At 41.8% G+C, this 19722-nt stretch overlaps 1 protein-coding gene across 4 annotated transcripts in view; it reads right to left on the bottom strand.

Annotated features, from left to right (window-relative positions):
- FRAS1 (Fraser extracellular matrix complex subunit 1) overlaps nucleotides 1-19722 on the bottom strand; it is a 447336-nt gene that overhangs the window by 185110 nt on the left and 242504 nt on the right. For all 4 annotated transcript variants that reach the window (XR_004972271.1, XM_036337385.1, XM_036337380.1 and 1 more), the window contains exons 19-20: nucleotides 14224-14364; nucleotides 11345-11488 (exon numbers count right to left, since the gene is read on the bottom strand). Coding sequence is in view for 3 of the 4 variants with exons in the window: in XM_036337385.1 (XP_036193278.1) it covers nucleotides 11345-11488; nucleotides 14224-14364 (285 nt within the window). In the remaining variant the exon portion in view is untranslated. The remainder of the gene's footprint in view (nucleotides 1-11344; nucleotides 11489-14223; nucleotides 14365-19722) is intronic.

Below are 19722 nucleotides of genomic sequence, written 5' to 3'. Positions count from 1 at the left end.
GTGGTGGGAATGGGGGAGGGCAGATGGAATTCCAGTTGTTTATCTATGTGCCGGTTTGCTAACAAACCCAGGGAATTAGCACTTTAAACAAACAAATTAATGAACACATTACAAGGAAGCCTGGAAATGGAGTATTAGCTTGAGCTGAAATGAATACATTTCTTGCTTTTGAGCAAGCAAGGGATTCTATTCATTTTCTAAATATGCACAGCATGCAGATGTGCTAAAAATTGAAATAGCTAAAAAATTAATATTTTGACTCGGCAGCTGCAAAATCCTGTAATATGCCACCCTACAGCTGTGAGGAAATGACATGTGGTCATCGCTGTGTGGTTCTTTCTTCAAATCACAAAGGCTCTGCTTCGAGGATCACTGAGGATTACCCACAATCATGATGGATGGAAGCAGACGGCAGTGAAATGACTTATTTCACATCTTTGGAGCAAAGTCAAAAAAGCTTGAAGATATTAAAGTAAATGTGTACTGTTGAAGCAATGGCTTTGGATGTTGGTTTTATGGGGCAGTGACTCCTTAGCTAATAAATAATGACCTATAAAGACAAATTTAGACATACAGTGAGATTTTTAATAATCACCTGTCAGTCGATTAGGTTCTTAATGCAAACCACATTAAATGTGTTTGGAAGTGGTTAAAATAATCAGCACTCATAGCTATTCCTCATCAGGAGAAAAAGAAATGATTTCATACCAAAACTCAGGGCCCATGAAGTGTGCATGGAATTTGAATTCTGATGCCACTTTTAAAACCAATAGGGTATTTCTCATGAGATAACTACAGATGGATTCTGGGAAATAACCATGATGGCAGAGTAGAAAGAAGCATCCTCTCTTCCCTTTTGGATCATGACTTTGGTCCTAGCCCAGTGATGGCGAACCTATGACACGCGTGTCAGAGGTGACACGCGAACTCATTTTTTTGGTTGATTTTTCTTTGTTAAATGGCATTTAAATATATAAAATAAATATCAAAAATATAAGTCTTTGTTTTACTATGGTTACAAATATCAAAAAATTTCTATATGTGACACGGCACCAGAGTTAAGTTAGGGTTTTTCAAAATGCTGACACGCCGAGCTCAAAAAGTTCGCCATCACTGCCCTAGCCCATCCCTGAGCTCTTATGAATCATGTGGGTTTTTTGTTTCTTTGTTGTTTTTTTAAAATATATTTTATTGATTTTTTACAGAGAGGGAGAGAGACAGAGAGTTAGAAACATCGATGAGAGAGAAACATCAATCAGTTGCCCCCTGTACACTCCCTACTGGATATGTGCCCGCAACCAAGGTACATGCCCTTGACCAGAATTGAACCTGGGACCCTTGAGTCCACAGGCAGATGCTCTACCCACTGAGCCAAACCGGTTAGGACTCTTTGTTTTTTTAGTTAGAGGCTCTGGATTAGTACAAAAACCATAAAACAAAACTTCCCTTTTTTTCAGTGTCTGTGGCTTTTGTCTCACCCTGAAAAAAATCACACCCCCTGACTCCATAAAAAACATAACCCACTACAATAGACTGACCTGTAGGTTCTATCCCTACCCAGTGTGAACAAACTCACAAACATGTTGGGAAGGCTGCAGTAAGACCCAAGGAGTCGCAGTTTGAAAAAGGAGGGGGCAAGAGGCACACTCAGATATACGGGCAAAGCTCTTGTCTCATTTTTAGTGCCAATTCTTGCTGACAACACAAGGAAACATGAGTCCCACTCCTGCCCATGTAACTAGCCTCCCATCAGCTTATGTTTTACTCTTAGTTTACTTCCATGATCGAAAAATATCCACTTCTATTAACATTCTTGGAACATCAATTGGGTGTGAGGTACTATGGAAGTTACTGTGGGAGACAGAAGATTAAGCCAGGCTCAGAACATTCCTTTGAGATGCCCATGACAAGGTCTAATGTCAGAACAAAGCCACACCTACAATGCAATAGGTGTCAAAGGAGGACCAGAGGATAGTTATCTAAAGGGAGTAATATTCCCTTTAGATAATGGACTTAGACTTGTATGCTTATTTGATGTTTGTAAGTGGTGCTGGCTGAGAAATCCTAGTTAGAAGGCAAGAACAACCAGCACAGGCACACAGGAGGGACAGTGGGGAGTGGGGAGCACCCAGCATAGACAGAGGGGGGCTTGAAACTCAGGGTGACAAATGTGTACTTAATGTGTGGGCAATGGGAAACAATCAACAAGTTCCCACCATCAAAGTGTTTTCTAAGCCAAAGCAGATCCTCCAAAAGAGTTACCCTCTCTTAGAAAGGAGTGGGGAGAACTTCAGTGGGGCAGAGCCTTCAGGAGAAAGATGAGCTTAGGTTTCTATTAGCAGAGAAAGGGGAATACATTTAAGAGGCATTGGGAAAGGAGAGTTTGCAGGATATGCAGTGATTAGAATGTGGCATGGGGTAGGAATGGGGGCGGGGAATTAGATATAACTCAAGTGTTTTGAATTGCGCTGACTGAAAAATCAGCAGCAGGTGGACAAGACAACAGACAAAGGAAGAAAAGGACCTCGTGGATGGGTGGATCAGGAAAAGGAAGATGGGGTGGGTTTTCTTTGAAGTTTTTTGAGTATGATATTCCTGTGGATCAGTTGTCCAGCAAGTAGATAAAAATAAGGGCCTGCAGATGATCATCATGTGTGTACCTGGGACAGACTCTAAGGAGGAAACAGAAATGAGGGTCTCATTAAGGTTGTGAAAGACACTAAGGTCCTAGAAGAAAGGGGATGGGGAGGAAGAAGAGAAAGAGGGAGATGAAATGAGTAACCAGGCGAGGAAATAAATGACTGGAAGGACCAGCTTATGGAGGTGATGGGGCAGATAGGTTCTGGGTCACAGATGAGGGGCCCCCTAGGCAGGATGAGGGAGCTCCTTTGGCAAAGGAAGAAGTGAGGAGCCCAGATGGGTGGCTCAATTGGCTGGAATGTTGTTCCATGCACCAAAACGTTATGGGTTTGATTCCTGGTCAGGGAACATACCTAGGTTGTGGGTTCGATCCCCTGTCAGGGCGTTTACGGGAGACAACCGATTCATGTTTCTCTCTCACATTGATGTTCCTCTCTCTTTCTCTAAAAAAAGAACAAAAACAAACCCAACAAACATAGAAGAAGGAGGAGGAGGAAGAGGAGGAGGAGGAGGAGGAGGAGGAGGAGGAGAAATAATGAGGGAAAAGAGGCATCTAGAAGAAAATACCAGACATTTGAGCAGAAACGGTGAGTTTGTTGTTATTGTTTTAATCAGATTATGTTAATCTCCTAAACAAAAAAGAAAGCAAAGATGCAAACTGATCTGAGCAAAATGTGAGTTGAGAAAGAGTGGAGGGTGCATAGGGAAAGGGCACGGTGGGCAAGATGACAAAACATCAAAAAGCGCTGTAAAGAGTGTGACTGCCGAGAACAGAGCAGGTCGTATTGGAACTAGATCAGGTGATGGAGGCTGATGACAGAGGGACCCACATATGTCCTCTGGAGTGGCACTGCTTCAAAGCCTACCTCTACTGCTAGTAGCTGTGGGACATTGGTAAACTGACTAATGCCACCAATCTCAGTCTCTTGGGCTATACTATTAATCACAGGACCAACCTCCTGGGGTTGCAGTCAGGACTAAATGAGATCATGTATGTGAGGAACTGGAGCACAGTAAGTGCTCAATAAACGTATTTGCAATAGATCAGATCAGAACTGACATTGATAGTGATGATCATGCATCCATCTGTCACTATTTTATCTATTAAAACCACAGAGATTTACATATAGAAAAGTAGGTAAATACAGCCCCTGCAGTTTTGCTCTCTTTAGTACTGAAAGGATTACTTAGGAATCTAAATTCAGCTGTGTTCTTTAAGCACAGACCCTCAAAGACCTTCTCTGCAATGCAAGCCCTGACCTGCAGTTCTTATGAAGATAACAGCGATCCTGACTTCACTGGGAGCCCTGCCAAGTTGAGAGTTTATAAGTAAGATCCTTCTGTCATTACCAAAGCTAGGTAAGACAGTGTTTAGTAAAAGTCACATGAAGAAGGAAATACAAGTTCGTTTTAATTTAGGAAGGCCCAATTTAATCAAGTCATGTTCTTTTATTCTGAAAGTGGAAGTTCAAAGGGAAAAAAAAGCCTTGAAATATTGGATCATCCTTCAGCTGACAGGGTGGCCTCTTAAGTAAAACACAAATCAGGGGAACAAGGAAGAGACAGTCATTGAAAGTCCTGGAGAGAGAGATTGGATATGCAATTCAGAGTTCAAGCAGAGGAGATAGGGTGACAAAATGAGAAATAAGGAAAGAAAGTGCATTGCAAAAAAAGAAGATAAGGAAAATAAACAAGCAAGTGTTAAAAAAAATAGAAGACACAAGAAAATTGAAAAAAAATATAGAGATAGAAGAATAGGACCAGTTGGAATAAAATAGGAGGTGAAAAAGAAGATATAAGAACCAAATAAATGAGTCACACTCGGGAGACAGATCCTTGCTATAAGTACCTTACGATGCATTAGAAGGTGATTACACCAGACATTAGCTCCCTGAGCATTTAAAACAGAGTTCTTGCAACTTTTCCCAACAGTGTCTCTCCAAGCTACCTTCATGCCAGTCTGTATCAATCCATCTTTTAATCCACCAATCAAAACATTGTTAAGTCTCTATAGTGCGGAATCACAATTTTCTAGTGTGTGTAACTCTCTTCAAATCTTGGTTCTATCTTCCAACTTCTGTCATTTTGAGCAAGTTACTTAAACTTTCTGTATGTCAGTTTCTTCATATATAACATGGAGATCAAATTAGTACCTATCTTGAGGACCATTGCTAGTATTAAATGGGAAAATGCATGCAAAGCGATTAGCACAGTGCTTGTTACATAATGAGCCCTCAGCACAGTCACCTATTATTAGACACCGGGAAACAATCCCTGACAGAGAACAGGCGCTCGTCAATGACAAGTGCAAGGTAAGTGGTAGAAATAATCAGCACACCAGGAATTACAATGTGGGAGAGACCAAGAGGAAGCTGGTACTCTTGGGGAAGGAATCTGAGCCAGGCCCTGAGAGATGAATGGGTAGGATTTTGAATCAGAATGAGGCAGTAACTGCTACACATTTGTAGTCTTCCAGTTCCAGCCCCAGGAGCAGCTACAGCAAGATGAAGGGCAGTGCCAACCTCCCTCCCCCGCACCTAGAAGCTGCTGTAAAACAGAATTGGCTCTCACCTCTCTGGCTTCAAGTCACTGTGTCTGGAAGCAGAGAGCTGGCACACTGGCTGGCACAGGGCTCCTTCCCAGGTCCGTAATTATGTTCAACTTGAGCTGGGGTTTTTTTGTGTGTTTGTTTGTTTTCATTACTTAGTATTGTAGTTATGGCAGCTTATTCCAAAATAAGAATTTGTTGCTGTTTTAATCTGCATTTCAACTTTTGCACTACCTTTTTTAGGGCCCTCTTTCAGAAATGATGAAAATAAATGGAGAAAATGGAAATGGAAATAAATGGAAAGGGCTCTACAGGCTTTTAAAAAATGATTTGGAAGAAAAATGTTAACAGGTTTTCTCACCAGTCAACAAATGGCTTCACGCAGGTTCAGAGAGCAAACATTTCTCAGACCCAACACTGGAGGATGATTACTGATTGCTCCTCAGTGCTCTTTGGTAGGCAAAAGAGTCTCCTCTGTAAACCCTCTGCTTGCCCACCAAGGGGAAGGAGGGAAGGAGGGAGGGAGGGAAAAAGAGAGGGAGGGAGGAGGGAAAGAGGAAGGGAGGGAGGAAGTACACAAATTGAGGGCTGGTTCATTATTTCATTTTATCTTTAGAGAGTGGCAACAAATTGTTCAACATATTAACATCACTTAGGGATTTCCAAAGATTTTTCTGCAAACCACTAGTTAACTCTGTGAGAGGCTATAATAAATGAAGGGAGGGATATGCAATTAAATGTTTGGGAAATGATGTCCAGCCTCCTTCATCTTAGAGATTCACAATGCACACCTGTTTATTTAAGGTTCTGAGATCTCCCGCAATAAAGAAATGTGCTTAAGTTATTCAACTCAGAGGTTCCCAAATTTATGTAGCCAGGATTCTGTTTTGCATGTAACACCTACTAACCATAGTCCCATGGATTACAATGTGGAAATGCCCAGAGCAGTAGTTCTTTACTGACATGTCTCCTTTTGCTTACACTCTGGCTCAGATTTATGAAGAAAACCAATCAGTATTTAAAAAAATACTGCATAAGCAAACAAAATTTTAATCCCCCAGGATTCCACCACCCTAACAAATCAGCTCTTTAAAATTTTCCATTAGTCCTCTCTACAGTATTACTCTCAGTGTCATCTCCTTTTCTACATAAGAACTCTAAGTATAGCGATTCCACTAGCTCATGGTCGGCAAACTGCAGCTCGCGAGCCACATGCGGCTCTTTGGCCCCTTGAGTATGACTCTTCCTAAGCCTTAGGAGTACCCTAATTAAGTTAATAACAATGTACCTACCTATATAGTTTAAATTTAAAGAATTTGGCTCTCAAAAGAAATTTCAATTGTTGTACTGTGATATTTGGCTCTGTTGACTAATGAGTTTGCTGACCACTGCACTAGGCCATGCCTCAAAGTCCAAGATGCTTCTTTTTGGCTTTTGCATTTGCATATTTCTCACTCACGCTTTCTTTTTAATTTCTATTGTATTCTATAAGTAGGAGAAAAGATTTAGTTGAAAAAAAAAAACAGAAGGAGGAAGCACCTAAGACTTTGGAATTTTTGGATAATGTTGCTGAGATGTGTGCAAAATCCTAAGAAAAAAAATCTATGAAGAAAAAACCTGGCTTTCCACAATGCTTATCCATGTCTTCTGTAATCTTATCCACTCCTGCCTCTCACCCCAGTGCATTTATCTCTATTGAAAACCTTCAGTCCTGGTCTAAATCTCACAAACTGTATATTTGCTTTGATAGACTTAAAGGGAAAAAAAAATCCCCACACATATGACATCTCTGTATGTGATAATCACATTAAGGTTATTGGACCTGTTCCCAGGATATGTTTATTCTTGTCTGTGTGATAGATTAGATGTAATTTTCTTTTTTAAACAGCCAAGTACAATTAAGAGGTCTGTGATGATGATCACAGGTACAGCTCACATAGATATAAATCCTGTGAGTAAATCCCACCACCCTGCAAACCTCACACATGATAGAGGGAACAGACGGGGCCCTTCCCCGGGGCCTTCACTGTGCCAGAACTCCCCAAGAATGATGAAAACACATTCCCCGGATGGCACTGCCTAGGGAGGATTTTCTTCTGCTTTGTTGATCATCATCGGGCTCTTCTTAACAAGTTCCTGAGTTTAGATAAAAGTCATTGAAATGTTCCATGAGGTTAACTCTGACCTGACTAAAGCAAGACTTCAGTTAAAAGAAAGAAACATTGCTGCACATTAGGTTCAGGGTAAAAGAGAGATAGCAGATGAGCTCCTGGTGGTTCCAGTAAAACACCTGTTAACTTGGGTCTTCAGCCTCCTCCTGGATGGCTCTCCCTGGATGTCGAATAGTCACCCCATATTCAACGTGTCTAAATTCAAACATCTTATCTTCCTAGTCTGGCAATTGGTAGATGGTACTCTCATTCCTCGAATTTACTTGATCAGAAATTGGGAAATCAACCCCCAAACTCCTTCTCCCTCCAGGGTTAAGAGATCAGTAATTTCTGTTGCTTCTCCAGTAAGCTCACCCTATCCACAACTCTGCTTTCCATAGTTTCAGTCACCTTTGGTCAACTCCTGTTCAAGAATATTAAATGGAAAATTCCAGAAATAAACAATTTATAAATTTTAAAGAGCATGACTTTCTGAGTAGCATGATGAAATCTTGTGCCATCCAATACCGCCCCGCCCATTCCACACTGTCCCTTTGGGAATGTGAACCATCCTTTTGTCTAGCATATCCATGCTCTATATGTTACCTGCCCCAACGTGACTTAGTAGCCATCTGGGTTATCAGATTGGCTGTTGTGGTATTGCAGTGTCTTGTGTTCAAGTAACCCTAATTTTATTTAATGGTGGCTCCAAAGAGCACGAGTAGTGATGCTGGCAATTGGGATATGACAAAGAGAAACCTTAAAGCACTTTCTTTAAATGAAAGGTATGTATTTACAAGAAAAAACATTATATATATATATATATATATATATAATTTATATATCAGTACTATCCATGGATCGTTTGGTACAATCCACTGGGGGTCTTGGAATGCCTCCCCCACAGATAAGGGGGGAGGGGCACTGTATTAAATCGCCACTATTTGACCATTTGTGCTCACAAAATAGCAGCCTTCATAATCTCTTTAAAACCTTCAAGAGATCCCACAGCCTTGATAACAAAGTATGTCCTCCTTACACAGAAAATACAATGGCCTCATGACCTGGTTCTGCTTCAAGTTCCACCACTTCCATGCTAGGGGCCGGCATTCTACTTAACTCTTGGTTGGTGCCTGAATAGATAATATTCTTTGGACCATTTTCTGGGATGCTCTTCCTTCTAAATCTCCAAACCCCTCTCAATATTTAAAAATTATCTCAGTTATGAAATGTTCTAGGAAGCTTTCTATATCCACTCTACACACACACACACACACACACACACACACACACACACACACACCCTCTGGTCTGAGTTGGAGTCCTGTCCCACAGGCTTATCTCATATCCACAGCAATATCATATTCAACACACACCCCCTTCCTTCTTTTTCTTTCACCCCCTTCCTTCTTACATTCTATGTTTCTTGAATGCAAGCATTATATCTTATCCATCTCTGTATCCCTAGAGCCAAGCACTGTGCCTGGCATGAAGCGTGTGCTTAATAAATATTTGATTAAGCAGTAAATGAACAAATGCATTACAATGCTACAGAGAGAAATGGGAGTTGTTTGGAAATGATACATATTTATTGAAAAAGTAAACTTTGAAATCAATACACTTCTCTGAAGGATGAACAATTGAAATTACTGGTCAAATTTTTCTATACTAGACACTCATACACCTGTCCCTATTCAACAAAGGATATCCAAGCACTGGACAATGGTTATCTTATTTAAAACCAATACTCAATATGCCTAATGCCAAGGACAGACAAGGTTTGTCTCTTCTAGCTATTTTAGTGGGACCTGCTCTTCTAGGGATAGGTATTTCTAGAGTCATATAGCCTAGTCCCATGATTCTTTATTCATTGTTGGTTGTTTTTTTTAATCCTCTCTAGAGGGTATTTTTTCCCATTGATTTTAGAGAAAGTGGAAGGAACAGGGAGAGGGGGAGAAAGAGAGAGAAACAGATGTGAGAGAGCCATATCAATTGGTTGCTTCCCACATGACCCCAATGGGGGTGGGGAATCTGCAACCCAGGTACATGCCCTTGACCGGAATCAAACCAAAGACCCTTTAGTTCACAGGCTGATGCTCCAACCATTGAGCAAAGCTGGCCAGGGCTATGATTCTTTATTCTAATGGTCCCCTATTAACCTTAAAAAATTAATGTACTCCTAATTTACTCTCAAAGAGAGCTCTGGACATTGGAGAAAACAAAGCTCATTAAAAATTAAATGTTTCCAATCTCCTTATATAAACATTTATTTTTAAAATTTCCCCAGCATAAAAATTTCAAGGTGCACACACTGAATAGGTTGGAAATAGAAAAGCATAATGAAGATCCTGCCTTCTAATGCCTCTCTCTGACTCTCATCTTGCCTTGCTCCAGTCTAACTCCCACACAGCATGCACGTTTCCTGCCCATAACACACCATTTTAGTCAAGTCACTGACCTCTCCAAAACTCTCATGACTGTATTGCCCACAAAATTCCATCTAATTTTTTTGGCCTGAAATTCTGGGTTTTCTATACTTCAGTTCCAACTTAAATTTCCCAACTGTTTCATCTACTATGCCTTACTACAAACCATGTTCTTCAGCCAAGTTGGATCTCACTGGCCGTGAACAGCCCACATGCTCTTCCACTGTGCCTGTCTCCTGGTGGAACCACACTCAGAAAGTCTGCCTGACCTCCCTCTGTCTAATGTAATCCTAGCTATTCTTCAGGAAGAATTTTAGGTCCCACCTCCTTCACAATGCCTTCCATATCTTTTTCTTCTCTCTTCTCTGAACTTATATAACAACTGGTTTTTGCCCTAAATTCCAGCATTTTTGGTTGCAACTTTGCTCTTCACAGTTCAGTCTTTCTAGGATATAGGCTTTGGACCCCAATGTCTATAGCAAAGGTCATGGTGCAAAAAGGAAGGAATCCCCAGGACCCTGGCACCATCGGCTATACTTAAAGCACTACCCTTGACTTGCTGTGCCCTCACCATCAAACTTGACAACTGAAATATCAATGCTGTCCCAGACTCAATGTGCCTGTTCATGTTATAATCTAGACACTCAGCCATACCTCCTACTGTCCAAGGACAAGCCCTACAGCCAAGTCAATCCCTCTAGCACGCATCCAACCTGATTCTGGCTTTCTCATCTTTCCCACTTGCCCAGTAGCATCCCAAAATGCCTCTCAGGCGAGCCCTTCAGAGCTGAAACAACAGTTGCACAAGCAAATCTCTTCACATTTCTCCTAAATTGAGAAAAGTGGGTCAGGAAATAAACAATGACCCACTAGCCTATAATTTACTTTTTCCAGACTATTAGCTCTTTGGGAACAGAGTCGTTGTCTTATTCGGCATTTTTTTTAAAAGTTTTTTGTATTCTGAGCATCTGGCCATTAGTGGACTTTCAAAGATATTTGCTACATGAATGAATGGATGACCACAAACACTGTATGGCTCTTTCATCATTATCCAAACTTCATGCTGCTCTCCTAACTTATTTCTTTTTGAGATCTGGGTTCTAAATGAGGAGGAATAAACCCAACTCCTGAGGCAACTGATTTACTTTTGTGTTAATTTCTCTAAATTTTGGTGCTGGAGCTGATGGCAAAGATTCTCCATAGCAAGAGCCAGGAGATAGTGTAGATAAGAGGGAGACAGTCTTCAGTGAGATTGTGTTGAAAATACATTTTGCTATTGTAAGCCAAAGTGTGCCACGTGCATAGATGATATTATCATGACTCCAATCTTCATTCATCTGAGATTCTAAGTTCTTTCAAAAATTGCAAGAGTATTATTAGAAGATTCCATTTGAATCCACTATTATTTACTAAACGTCTGATAGGAAGCAGTGAAATGAGTTCCCAGACGTGAAATAAATGTCTCCTGAGAAAAGAGCTCTTCCTCAGCTGATAAACAGGTACAAGGGCCTTTAAAGCTTGAAATGAAGAACGGCCAGCCTTTGGCAGTGGTTCTGAGACTCTGAGGAGGTATCACTCACCAGCACAGTACCCCATGAGGTTGAGGTACTGCTCTTCCTTGCAGCTGGTCCTGCAGTTTCCACCATTAATCGTGACATGAGGGTGACAGGAAATGCAGTCAGATTCGGATGCACCATGGCACTGCCTGCAGGTGGGGTGGCATTCTAGGGGGGAAAACAAGAATGAGGATGGGAATTAGCAGCTCAGCATGTAAATACATGAAATATTTTATGAACTCCACAAATTATATTCAGAACAGAACTCAAATACTGCTCATCTTTTCTTTCTTTTTCTAAATATACATTTTTACTAATTTCAGAGAGAAGAAGAGAGAGGGAGAGGGAGAGGGGGAGGGGGAGAGAGAGAGAGAGAGAGAGAGAGAGAGAGAGAGAGAGAGAGAGAGAGAGAAACATCAATGATGAGAATCATTGATTGGATGCCTCCTGCAGCCCCCTACTGGGGATCAAGCCAGAAACTTGTGCCCTGACTGGGACCTCCTGGTTCATAGGTCGATGCTCAACCACTGAGCAACACTGTTCAGGCAACAGTACTCATTTTCTGAAGATTCCTGATCAAGCCTGATGTATCCTTAGGCTTGACCAAGAGAATGCATTTTTGGAGTCAATGAAAATGCCATCCATGAATAGAACATGGAATCTAGAACCATAAAAATTCGAGTAACTGGCCACACATTTCAAGGGGGCCAGCATGACCATCCCATCTACGGAAATAAGGAAGTGAAGATCAAAGTGACAAAACAGAAAAGTGAGTGGTAAGACTCCCCTGCCCCAAGACATCCGGATTCAAAGGCAGCAAAGCGGAGAAACGAGGGAGACTTTGCTTCCCACAAACTCCTGACAGGCAAAGGGGAAACCTTCTACCACAATGGATACTGAACCTTCTCACTAGAGTCAGGTGGCACAACTTGGATGCCTGTTTTAGTAGCAATACTCCATTAAAGTACAGAGAACAGAAAAAGCCCTCTTTCTGGAGGTTATCATGAGCTGCGTTTGAAGTTCAATTCCTTAGACAAAATCATGCCAAAGTTATGTTTTCCCCAGAAAAAACACCAAATTCACAAAAGGCACTACACTGGAAGAAAACCAAGTGAATCACAGTAGGTGTGGGCAATAAAGATAAGGATGGCAAGGAATAAAAGCAGGTTGCAGCTGCAGCTGCGTGCGCACTGCCAAGGCAGCAGCAGGAGTGAGCACAGAGAAGGAGATGTGAGGATCTCTCTGCCAAGGACCAGGAGGTCTAAGCATGTCTGGTTCCAAGAGGAGGGGAGCTGGGTAGCACTTGCTGGAACTGATGACAAAGAATTCCCTTCTGGCACAGAGCTGGTGAAAAGCAAAGGCATGGATTTCAAATAAAATCACCTGCTTCTCACTTCTTCTGGCAAGAGACCAAAAGAAGATAAGGATATATATATATATATATATATATATATATATATATATATATATCCTGCAGTTTAAATATATATATATATATATATATATATATATATATATATATATATATATATATATAATCTCAAGCAAGCAAGAAAATGAAGTGCTGATTAGGCTTGCGTAAACAGCACCCCTTCTACATTCCTGAGGCTCTGAACTTTGAAAACGCCCATCCCAGAGATACTAGTGTTCTCAAGATGGTTTCCACCTGCCGAGTTGCCTCCCCGCCAGAATATTTCCAGTGACCTGGTGGCCCTGGCGCTTGTGGTACCATCCACCCACTGGCTTCAAGGAGGCAGAGGCACAGGCAGAGAGGAGTCAGAGCTACTCAGACTTTACTCCCCAAACCACTTCACACACACAAACCACTGGGCTAGTGTGAAAGTGCAGGACAGACAATGGTTTTCAAGGACACCACCAATGACAAACCAGAAATACTCCCCTCTGAGCATGACAGAGAGTTTAAAGGAAAGCAACCCATCAGGGGCCCAGAGAGATTAAAAAGGTACTTGGAAGAAGAAAATTTCAGAAGAAATATCATATTGATCTTCAATCATCTAAATCGGTGTTCACATTAAATTTCCTCTTTGGAGTTTGAGGCTAGAGGAATCTAACAAGTATTAATTTATCTTTAAAATATTTTACAAATTTACTACATGCTTTCCGACTCTAGAAATACATGTAATACAATTTCATAACAGTGGGCTTTTTCCTATAAGCTGGTGTCAACAAGTCTATTATTAGAAATAAAACAGTCATCATGATAGAATGTGTTTAATCTTCTTTTCTCCCTGTAGATACAAGAAAACACAGTGCTACAATGAGGTGCTTACATTTTAGCATTTTGTCAATTCCAATAAAATCCCCACACTAATCTCAACTAGTAATTTCTAGACTCTCTGTCACTGAGACATGAAAGTGCTCTTAAAAACATATGGGACGGTCTCTTTAAAAAAAAAAAAAAAAAAAAAAAAAAAAACACACACACACATATGGGACGGACCTGTCAAGGAAAAAAATAAATACCTCTCTCTTTGCTTTATTTTATTTTTTAAAATTATTTATTGCTGAAAGTATTACATATGTCCACCACCACCACCCTTGCCTTTGCTTTATTAGGCTATAACCAGGGGAAGTGGGGCTGAGAAGTGCAGAGGTCACGCCCAATGCCCAGTCCTACACAGATGCCTTGGAGCCTGCCATCACACCCATCCCTCACTGTATGCGCAGGGTAAGGTGGCTCTAATTCGTCACTTCCTCCATGCTTCCTTATTGGAAGAACTGAATTTCTCTTGTTCCCTTTACTCCTACGAGTTCTAGATAGGGACTTACAACCCAGCCCTTAGTCCCATGGGTATGACAATGTTTCTAATTACAGTGTCTGGCCGCATTATGAAGACAAAACAGGGGTACAAGGAATATACCCCAGCATGTCACACACTCACCTGTACAGCTGCCTTCCTGGTTAAAGTACCCATCCGGGCACTGGGAGAGGCACTGCCCCTCCATCAGCACATGGGAAGGCCAGCAGGCTGTGCAGTTGTGCGGGCTCTGCCCTGCACACCTGAAACAGGATGGGTGACAAGCTGGGAAGACAAAGCAGAACAGACAATCAGGAAAGTCGCCATACGACAAGCGTGGGTGCTCTGTCTCTCCCGTTAGCACTCCTGGGTTGAAACACATTCTGCACATTCATTTCAGTTTCCCAAGGACACATCTCACACACTTCTTTCTAAAGGCCATGTCTTGCAAAGCAAGCATCTGTGGCTCTCAGGTTAAATAAGGCACAAATGCCAGAAAGCAGAAATAACTATTTGCAGAGTCACACATTTCTTTCTTCCCAAGTTCCCATTCTCAGAGAATGTCAAGTAAAGAGCAGGAAGTCATAAAAGAGGTCTTCCTTCCCCCAGAACAGCTCCTCCACCATCACCAGACAACGAGCTGCTGATCAGGCTGCTCAAAAATTAAAGAGAACAGTGATGGAAGCTTTACTCGCGGATCCCCCAAAGGTTTATGTGGTGCCCCCTCTCTGACGGCACCACACAGGTGAGAAGAGCTGGCCAACGTTTTGCACTGCCGAAACTAGCCACACCAACAGACGCACAAGCAAATATCTGGAATAAAATGAATGGGGGACAGAGAACAGCACAGAGAATAAGAGTGTCACATAGCCACTCGATGTGACCCTGATAAGTTATGTCATTTCTCAAGGCTCCTACTTCCTCATACACACAATGAGAATATGAACTATACACTCTGCATGGGATGTTGTGGACACTAAATGGGTTGATGCATGTCAAGTTCTTATGCTAGTGCTAAACACAGAGTAAGGGTTCAATACATCTTAGCTATAATTATTACCAGTAAACACTTTTACACAAGTACTCATAGGTTTAAAAAGAAATGTGGAAAGCAAAGAGAAAGGAAACATCTCTGCTTGCCTACATCAGACTTTTAAGGATAAAAGGAATATTTGCATCATTTCCCAAGTGTGGCCAGTGTCTTAATGATGCTTTTTTATTTTTATTTTCTGTGTTTCTCATGCTTTGATATCAGGGGCCCTATTGATCCTGGAGAGACTGCCCCTTTCAGGGCTAGCCACTTTTTAGAGATGGTAGGTGACTAGCCTGTGAGCACGCCTTTCATCTGCCTACTAATCAGTCCAAAGTCCATACCCCCATCACCTTGTCTGAGGATCATAACTATCCCTTGGTCCTAATCACTCAAATGCTGGGTGCCAGACAGCCCTACACCTGGAGCCACTGGAATTATTCAGACTAGCAACTCCTAAGCCTGTTTACCCTGCCTCACTTATTCTTTCCCAGTGAAACCTACATAAAGGCTCTTGCCTATGTTTCCTCCTCACTCCCTCGCCTCCTGACCGGCTCAGGTGCTTCCCTGTGTGGCTCCTCCATGGAGTAATGTGCCCTCTCCTCTGAAGAATGTGACTAACAAACTGTATTTCCAATAGCAACTGTCTGCTAATCTGTTAGCCTTACCAAATCTGAATATGAAAATAGCCTGATATTCACCTCCAATCATTTATTCATTCCTGACTAAAGGCGTGGTGCACCAAATTTATGCACAGGTAGGGTTCCTAGGCCTGGCCTGCAATCAGGGCCGATCTTCCTCAGCTGCCAGCAGCCACTCCTGCCCCCTACCACCACCACCACGGTTGCCCTTTGTGTGTGGGGTGACTGGTGGGGCGGTCAGGGCCCTAGTGCTGCCTGCATCCACTGCCACCCACCCCAGGTTCCCTGTTCCCCATCGGGTGATTAGAGCCTGTCGGCCAGGGACAGGGACCAAGAGATTGGCCTGATCGGGGCCTGCGGAGTGGTGGCAGCTCCTTCATTGAGTGTCTGCCCCCTTGTGGTCAGTGCGCATCATAGCCGACTGGTCGTTCTGCTGTCCAGTCAATTTGCACATTACACTTTTATATATACAGATTATCTGTCAAGAAAGCCTAGGCGCTGGGGATATAATAGCAAGACAAGAACTGGCTCTTACCCATATAGATGACCCCATGCATTTCAGGGCATGTTCTGTCCAATGGACAAGACCCACCAACTCAGCGATACCACTCTGAGTCCTCTAGGAAATACCCAGAATACTTACAGATGAACAGCTTGGAAGAGTGGGATGTGATTTTATACTACTGCAGTCTTCAACAAATCCCCAACAAAAATGTCACCTACGATCTTGGATGTACATGGGGCTGAAATAAGCCATGCTGTCCTGGCCCAGCAGTACTGGCTGTTACAGTATTAAACTATTGTTATATGGCTGCTCTATGGCTGCTTTCCTAAGCCTTCCAATGCTCCCCTGCAGCTGTGGCTCCAGCCTAGCACCTTGACTCATCAATAACCCATCACCTAAAGGGTTAACACCTGTACAAGGAGCACTCAGGGCCCTGTTCCTGACATTAGGCCAGAGCCCATTCTCACAGGGCAGTACCCTTACCTCCCTGTTTGATAAATATTTTAATTACTAGAGGCACGGTGCACAAAATTCATGCATGGGGGGGAGGGTGTCTGTCAGCTCAGCCTGCACCCTCTCCAATCTGGGACCCCTTGGGGGATGTCTGACTGCCAGTTTAGGCCCAATCCCTGTAGGCAGTTGGACATCCCTCTCACAATCCGGGACTGCTGGCTCCCAACCGTTCCCCTGCCTGCCTGCCTGATTGCCCCCTAACCACTCCCCTGCCAGCCTAATCGACGCCTAACTGCTCGCCTGCCGGCCCAATTGCCCCCAACTTCCCTCCCCTGCCGGTCCGATCACCCCCAACTGCCCTTCCCTGCCGGCCCAGTCACTCCCAACTGCCCTCCCTTGCAGGCCTGGTTGCCCCCAATTGCCCTCCCCTGCAGGCCTGGTCACCCCCAACTACCCTCCCTTGCTGGCCATCTTGTGGTGGCCATCTTGTGCCTACATGGGGGCAGCCATCTTTGTGCGAGGATGTGACAGTCAATTTGCATATTACCTCTTTATTATATAGAATTATCCCTGAATATGCTGTAGAGCTTTATATTTATTTAGCAGTTTTTATTACTATATGAAAAACAGAGCTGGAACCACAATTTAAAATAACTTCTTTTTTTTCCTAGATGACCTTGTTAATAGCTCTATTAGCACAAGTCACAATTAGAAATTTTCTTCCTAAGTATTTTCAGAATCACTATAAAAATATTTCTTCTTTAAAAGACAAACAGGTAGTCCAGCTGGTGTGGCTCTGTAGTGAGCATCGACCTATGAACCAGGAGGTCATGGTTTGATTCCCATCCTGGCATACGCTCAGATTGTAGGCTTGATCCTCAGTGGAGGACATGCAGGAGGCAGCAGATCAATGATTCTCTCTTAACATTGATAGTTCTCTCTCTCTCTCACTCTCCCTTCCTCTCTGAAATCAATAAAAACATATTTTAAAAAAAGACAAACAGGTAAACTGACATTTAAGCAAATATTATTTAAAAGGGTACACATTAGCCCATTATTTAAGACACATTTAACACAAATGAAGCAGCATGCAGTGGAAAGTTAGTTGGCAATATGTCAGTAACAGCTAAATTATATTATTGACACTGAGTTTCCAGGATGATCTGGAGGAAGCAATTAGAAGCAATATAATATTTTCTATTTAAATATTCCTTCAATAATGCCAATATGTTTGTACTAGGCTTTAAAAGATTGTTAAAATTCCTAGTTCTTCCTGTTATACTCCCCTAATAAATAATAAATCAAAGCATCTCATTGTGGAATTGAAAACTAGGGAAATATGAATCAATGCATTATGAGCACACAGCATATTTTATATCATTCCATTTGGTCACAAAGTCAATGTGATAACCTGACTCAATGTGAATAAAGATATTACTGAATTATATAAGGAAAGCAAAGAGGACCAAGGAATGAAAGGCAATGGACCAAAAATTCCAGGGGAAAGTCCCTTTGCCACTAACTAGACCTTAAAGAAATACGCCCCAATGAACTGATCACCATGGCAGCCTTCAGAACTACCTTCACTGGAAATGCTCAAGAGCCAAGTGGGAAATCAGCTAGTTAAACTGCCATGTGGCACAGAGGGGAAAGGTGACCATCATCTCAAAGTGCCTTTTTCTCTATCATGCTCTATTTCTGTAAAGACAGGCAATCGCATCTGCATCTTTACCACAATCTTATAAAACTTCAACTCTGTGCTGCTGGTGGAAATGTCCAGACCATCTCACTGACTTTTATGAGGCCTGATCATTCCGTGGATGCTGATTTCATAGCCAGCGTTCTTGTGTGAAGTCTAAGATCCTTCAAGGAAGAGTAACTTCATTACATAGTATATATGGAAAGGATTGGAAAGGTCTATGAATTATTTCTCCACATACTACTACATTTTTAGAGAGTAGCTTTCCAGTTGATGGCTAAGTATATTTCTGCAGAAGCAGAACTGAGCTGCTTAAGTACTAAAAGTGTCCCTTTGATGGTTGTAAAGTCCAGTTGACCTGACTCTGGTAAAAAAAAAAAAAAAAAAAAATACCTAAGACAAATATTATCATTTTTGATTTGCTCAATTTTCTATTTAAATTTCAGACAGCAAACACCACTACTTATTTTTTTTCCCTTTTAATGATGTAAAGAGTAGTCCAGCATGCATATTTTTATATCATATAAGATTTCCTGGCTTTTAATGTCAAAACAATTTTTGAGGTAGGCCTCTCCCAAATTATGATGTAAATATGAAATCCTCTATGATATACGGTATGAGTACTGTCATAAGAAATGAAAATTGAAATGAGTGAAGTCAAATAAAATCAGTTTCCCTCTTCCCTTCACCCTCCTTTTCCTTATTAATGAACATGATTTCACCTAAGTATATTGGGAATGCCTTAAGAGTAAAAATCACATCTTTTCCATGGAAATATTGGCAGTAAACTCTTCTAATTCTCCTATTTCTTTGATCATTTCTTTTTAGCCTTTCTCTATTTATGTCATGAATATTAGAGCTTCCCAAAATTGCACCCTCTGCCCTTTTTCTTCTCATTCTCTGGCAAACTAATTCACAGCTTTAATGATGCCCTACATGCCGGTGACTCCTAAATTTATGTGTACAGCTCTGACTTTTACTCTGAACTCCAATCACATAAATCTAACTGCCTAAGGGATATTTTCACATGGTGTTTCATCAGTACCTCATACTCCAAATTTCTAAAATACTACTCATTACCACTTCCAAGCTTTGTCCATACCTACTTAGTGTAAATTATATTACATCTCTTCTCTCAAAAACTGTACTTATCAGCCACCTCCAACCCCACATCCTCTCCCCTACCTGGTCTCTCTTTTGTATTCTCTGCCTCACTTGGGAGCCCCACCATTCACCAAGCAACTCGTGCTGAAAACCTTAGACTTCTACTTTTCCATCACTACAACAAATCCAAGATACATTGATTTTTACTTCT

Source organism: Myotis myotis, unplaced genomic scaffold (genome assembly GCF_014108235.1).
Source record: "Myotis myotis isolate mMyoMyo1 unplaced genomic scaffold, mMyoMyo1.p scaffold_m19_p_1, whole genome shotgun sequence".
In the NCBI taxonomy this organism is placed as follows: domain Eukaryota; kingdom Metazoa; phylum Chordata; class Mammalia; order Chiroptera; family Vespertilionidae; genus Myotis; species Myotis myotis.
This window is presented reverse-complemented; position numbering and strand designations above follow the sequence as displayed.